The following is a 6000-nucleotide window of genomic DNA, read 5'->3' on the forward strand; positions in this document are numbered from 1 at the left end:
GAACAACATGCAAAAAATAAATTGCCATAATTATTATTAGCATTTTCTTACAGATTTTTTCAGAAGCTTGATTTTTATATCAAGCAGATCAACCTTTTTGTTGTCATAGAGGCAGAGATCTTTATATAATCATAGGCAAGGTGAGATTTTTTTCTCTCCCTTCTATTTGTCTGGAACTAATAAGGAAAGAAAAAATTTAAATCTATTTTTTCTATTATATTTTTTATGCCTTAATTAAAACTAGTAAAAACGTGGGAGGCTTTTTTTTTGTGTGTGTAGCACATTTTAGATTTGAAATACCTAAGTTTTAATAAAATACAGAAGGGATGGACAGGATTGAACAATGCCATTTTCAAGATATGTCAGCATGGTCTTGTCAATGATAAGCAATTACAATCCACAGACCACCCACCCCCATTTAAACCAAATAGTGAACTTCAGTTGGAGGTCTTACAAGTCAGGATAGCCAAGGCCTGAAATGATTAAAGCGTGAACTAGCACTTGCTGAGGGGCTGCTGAATTCTGAGGTGCTCTAGGTACTCCCCTTCTCCAATCCCCGAACCCAGAGTGCTCCTCTTCTCTCGGCAAGTCCTGTGGATAACAGTGCAAGCCCACCTTCCTCTTCTTCCGGAAGCCTTACCTCATAATGTCAGTTCTCTTCTTTTTACAAACTCCTGATAAATTGTCATTCATAGCATTTGTCTATTTTATAATTACTGTTTACCATTTCATTTATTCATCATTAAGAAAAGAGGATTTTAGCATGAATTCAAACACCTTTCCTGCCCTTTGTCTCCATATATCTTTACCCAACTGACTTCTTGCCCTGGGACTCAGAAGTCTGTCTGTTCTTTCTAAGATTAACCTATGATCTGAGACGAATACTTTCCTTCCACTCGCACTGAGATCCCACTCCATCAAATATTACTCTCCCCACTCCTTGCATTGTCAGTGTCTGTCCTTCTCCATGGACAGACAAGGATTCCTCCACCTATTTCTCTTTAAAAGAAAAAACATTTTTCTCAATCCTGTTTATTTTTCATATGCTTCCGAGTTTGGGGTTTTAATTTGGTCACAGCTGCATATTACAATCGATAGGTATTATGGATGTGTGTGTGTGTGTGTGTGTGGGGGGGGGGGGTGGTGGAGGTGTGGAGATGGGAAGTATATGGCACAAGGAAGTTTACAACATGTGTCTTGTTTTCCAGAAGGTTATATTCTCTGTAGAGAGCAATATCTTGCATCAGAATCACATGGGGAGTTTGCTAAAGCACAGACTGCTGGACCATACCCTCAGTAGATTGGGGCTGGGGCCTGAGAGTATGCATTTCTAACATTTCCCAGGTGATGCTTATGCTGCTAGTCTGGGACCAAGACAGGGTGGGAAACCTTCTTTCTTTTTTTTTTTTTTTTTTTTGCCAAGGGCCATTTAAATATTTATAACATAATTTGCTTAATATAATTCACTTAATATAAATTTATGTTGCTATGAAAAAAGCTTCTAGATTTATAGAATTGTGAGTTGCACCTGCAGTTGACTTGCCAGACCAAATGACTTCAAGGGCCTTTTGCGGCCTGAGTTTGGATGTTTCCCACCCTGACCTAAGGGGTCTAAATGTCTAGGAGAAGATGCTTCTGGAGTGATGCCAAAATAGAGGAAGCCCAGGGTTCTCCAGAATCCCACAGGGATGGCAAAGGACTTCAGAGCCTGGACAACTAGTTCCTTTTTGGGAGTGAGACTAGGCAGCTTTAGCATGCTAGCAGACTTATCTTGTCTCACACTCAACCCCAAATCTAGTCAGCACTTAAAATCTTTTAGAAGGGTTCTCAGCTTCTTTAAACCGTGCTTTGGGACAACAAGAGGATTTTTGTTTTATTTTGGTCTTTCCCCGTCTGTCTTCTCCAGGAAAGGGGTACACTTCTGAGGCCTCCAAGGGTGTGGCGGCAGGAATTGCGAGATTTCAGTGAAAAGCTGAATCTGAAAGGAGCTGGAACTTGGTCCACCCATTCCTGCCTCCCATCAGGGGTTCTCCACTCAGTGCCAATTTTGGAGAAGCTGGAGAAAAAGTTATATATATGTATAATCAGTAGGATGAGGAGTACCAGGCTAGTGAGAGAGGCTGTGAGTGGCATAGTCATTCATAACAGCAGGATGAGACGCTTGTCAGAGAAGGACAAGGCCTGGGACTTTGAAGGCAGGTTCCATAGATTTGTAGATTGATTGAAACAAATTCTATCAGCATGCTCCTCCCTTTCAGGGGATTGAACTGACAAGATAATTAATGAGAACTAATTATTATAAACCCCTCAACCAACCTTTGAACCGTATCTGCCAACCACAAATATCCCCTGAAGGCCACTCACTCTTCTGGGGAAGAAGTCTGGCCCCTCAGGAGGGAGGGATTCCCCTCAGTGAAATGGGCTTCTGACAGACTGCTGGGGCCCAGGGCATTGAGGAGGGGAGGGGTCTCTTTTCTCGCCCAGCATGAAATTCTATCACCTCCAGTTATTAGAACATGACCAAGACCTCCACTTTGGTGCCATTTGGATACTTTTATAGTATCCCTTTTATCTTGTAAAAAGTTTATTAAAATGTAATTCATATACCACAAATTCACCTATTTATAGTGTACAATGCAATAATTTTTAGCATATTCATAGAGTTGTCCAGCCATCACCACAATCTAATTTTAGATAGTTTTTGTCACCCCCCAAAGCCACACTCATTAACAGTCACCTGGCCCTTACTCCAATCTGGCAGTTTCTGTGTATCTGGATATTTCCTTTTTTAAAAAAAATATATTTTTATTGCTTTTAGAGAGGAAGGGAGAGGGAGAGAGAGAGAAACATCAATGATGAGGGAGAAATCATTGATTGGCTGTCTCCTGCACATCATTTGGAGGTCGAGCCTGCAACCCCAGCATGTGCCCTGACCGGCAATCAAACCGTCACCTTCTGATTCATTGGTCCATGATCAACCACTGAGCCACGCCAGCAGAGCTCTGGATATTTCAAATAAATAGAATCATATTATGTGGGTACCTTTTTCTAAATTGAAGAAAGGAGACCTGATACACTAGACACTCTGACACATTCGCACTAACCCCCCTTCTCTTCCTCACCCTGTTATTTCAGCACACACCTTCCTCCACCTGCTTGCTGATGTATACAATTCCCTTAACCAGTCCTGTGGGTGTGGAGGCCTTGGTGGCAGGCCCAGGGGGGACACAGAGCCTCTGACTGATGAGGCCTTGATTGAAATGCATTTGTCTGGCGCAGGGCTCGCATGCTCACTAAGGTGTAGGTGGGCCCTGGCTGGGGGAGGCGGCTCCCAGCTGTCCGGGTTGTGACCAGCTCACCCTTGGCCATTGGGCCTGAACACAGTTATTCCTAGAGGACCACTGGAAGCCAGAGTCAAAGTAAGTTCTACCCACCCGCTGCCTCAAGGCTCACAGACTATGCAAGATTCCTCGGGGCAGAGACAGCTGCTGATGGAGGAGCATCACACCCTGCCCGGTTCATGTAACTACATCTTCCCCTTTGGCTTCTGGGCAGTTCCACGCCCCCTGCTGCCGCCCCAACCAGGAGAAAGAGGGGAGGGGATCCCTAGGAGCTGGAGGTGCACAGCAGGTGGGGCCCAAATCTAAGATGCGGTACAGAGTGGTAAGGACAGACCCCAATCTTTGGCTTCTCATCATTCTAAAAGGTGGTGGGTTTGACCAGGCGAAAGAATTTCCTCCAAAGTTCCAGGTAAAGAGTAGGGAAGCGAGATGGTGGGGAGCAAAGGAGGGTCGCAGGCCGGGGGAGGGTCGCAGGTCTGGGGCGCCTCGCGTACTCACAGTCGGGTGAGGCCGGCCCGCGGGCCGGGGCATCGCAGGGCGCCGTCGGGCGGGCAGCTGCAGGGCTCCGGGCAGTGCGCCCTGCTCAGCGGCAGAGGCAGCGCCGGAGGCAGCAGCAGCAGCAGCGCCAGCAGCGGCCACAGCGCGGGGGACGGCTGCCCCATGGCAGGAGAGCCCGAGCGCAGGCTTTGGCGACTGGGCGGGCGCCCTTGATAGCCCTTGAGTGGCCCGCGCCCCTCTCCCCGCCCCTCGGCCTGTCCTCCCACCTCCTTGGCTCCGCCCGCCCTTACCCCCGCTCCAGCGTCCCCGCCGCTGAAATTAGGTTGTGCCTCGACTTGGGACAGTGTTCAGTACCCCATCGCTTCCTTACTGCTGCTTTTCCTGGGCTGTCTGGTCCGCTACCTCTGCAAATAGCCGTAGTTCTAAGGGTAGCTGTGGTGGGAAGGGTGCATGCTTGGATAAGGGGTGCATGCTTGGATAAGTTCAGAATGCCTGTCCTGGCTCCACTGGAACCAGGACTGTGAAGTTGAGCTCAGTTGAAGGGAAACTTTAATTCACTTCCTCTTTTATTTCATCTGGGAGGGCACAGCCCCGTACTGGGGTACAAACAGTACCCCATCCCAGGGGTGAAAGTGCCCAGCTGAGAAGCTTCTTCTCTCCTTCATTCTCAGCCCTAAATCCTTCCTCCTCCTTCCCCACCACCTCCCTCCACTCTAACCTAATCTCTGTCTTCCCAGCTTCCCCAGTGCTGCTCAGTACCCTCTTGGTAGTAACTGCTTTCCTCCTTATATTGTATAATAGAGGGTTGAATCTGTTCTAATCTCCGCTATAGGTTGTGAGGTGCCAGGGATTCTTTCTGACTTCCACTTGGTAAAGATTTGTTGAGTGGATGAAACTGCTCTAAAGATATACAGCCACTACTCCACTGGGAGGCCCAGGATAGGCTGGATCTGTGACAGGTGCTTTTCTTCACATCATGTCCAAGCTTCACAGTAAACAAGCAAGTGTTACAATTAGGAAAACGATGTCCTGAGAGGTTACGTGATTTTCCCGAAGTCACACAGCTTATAAGCAGCAGAAACCTGCTTGAACTCATATATATTACCCATGCAAAAAAATTACTATATGATCTACATACCAAGAACTTGGAAAGGAGATAAAATGTTATGGTAAACCTGGGGACCCATAATTTCCCCTATTTAACCCCATCATTAAAACACTTTTCTACTTCTTCCCAAGGACTCTGGAAATCCTAGAAGTCTTTCTGGAAGAGGTGGACTTTGAGAGCTGGGAAGGTACCCAAGACTGTACAGACAGGCAAAGCTTTTGATGCTGACTGGCATAGACACTGACCAATCAGAACCAAATTGACCAGCAGGGGAGGGCAGTTAGGGGCAATCAGGCAGATAGAGACAGTTAATGGGTGATCAGGCAGGCAGACAGAAGCAGTTAGTTAGGGGTGATCAGGCAGGCAGGCAAGTGAGTAGTTAGGAGCCAGTGGTCCCAGATTGTGAGAGGGATGTCCAGCTGGCAGTTTAAACTGGCAGTCGGAAATCTCCCAAAGGGTCCCTGATTGGAGAGGGTACAGGCTGGACTGAGGGACCCTCCCGCCCCGCTCCATGCATGAATTTTGGGCCACTAGTATAAAAAGAATGGCTGTTCCCACCTATCCCTGAAGAGCCATTTGATTCTGTGCTTGGGTATCCTTGGAGGCTATTTAAACTCCCATAAGAGAAGAACAGAGCGGTCAGAACATCATGATTTTCCTTTCTGTTTCATCATCAACCATGTGGCTTGGTCTTTGATTTCCTCATCTGTAGGAGGAGAGGTTGGAATTCACAATCCTTAAGGTTCTTCTAGCTCTAACAGTGCAAGGCCTTCATGGGCAGCTCCTATTGTCTTGGTGGAAGGAGGTGAATTGTGCATGTTAACTTCTTATTGCTTGTGTTGGATTGGAAATTAAATCCTTTATAAAAAGGAGAAGTTCAGTTGAAGGAAAACTTTAATTCTAATAAGCTTTCATTAAACTTTTATATCTCTGATTAATTTCTGTGTTATCTTGCTTATCACATTGGTTCCTGTAGTGTATCTATTATAACAAAAGCACACTGATGGTTTGTTAAAATCACAAAAGTTTCTTACAGTGGAATTTACCTATCCT

At 46.2% G+C, this 6000-nt stretch overlaps 1 protein-coding gene across 1 annotated transcript in view; it reads right to left on the reverse strand.

Moving 5' to 3' along the window:
- Positions 1–4003, reverse strand: part of LHCGR (luteinizing hormone/choriogonadotropin receptor) — a gene marked incomplete at its 5' end in the record, with an annotated part of 51156 nt that extends 47153 nt beyond the window's left edge. The window contains one exon of the mRNA XM_084901018.1: positions 3840–4003. Within this exon, the coding sequence (XP_084757144.1) occupies positions 3840–4003 (164 nt within the window). The remainder of the gene's footprint in view (positions 1–3839) is intronic.
- Between the last annotated feature and the right edge of the window lie 1997 nt (positions 4004–6000).

This window comes from Pipistrellus hanaki, assembly GCF_964339955.1.
Source record: "Pipistrellus hanaki genome assembly, chromosome: 12".
NCBI lineage: Eukaryota > Metazoa > Chordata > Mammalia > Chiroptera > Vespertilionidae > Pipistrellus > Pipistrellus hanaki.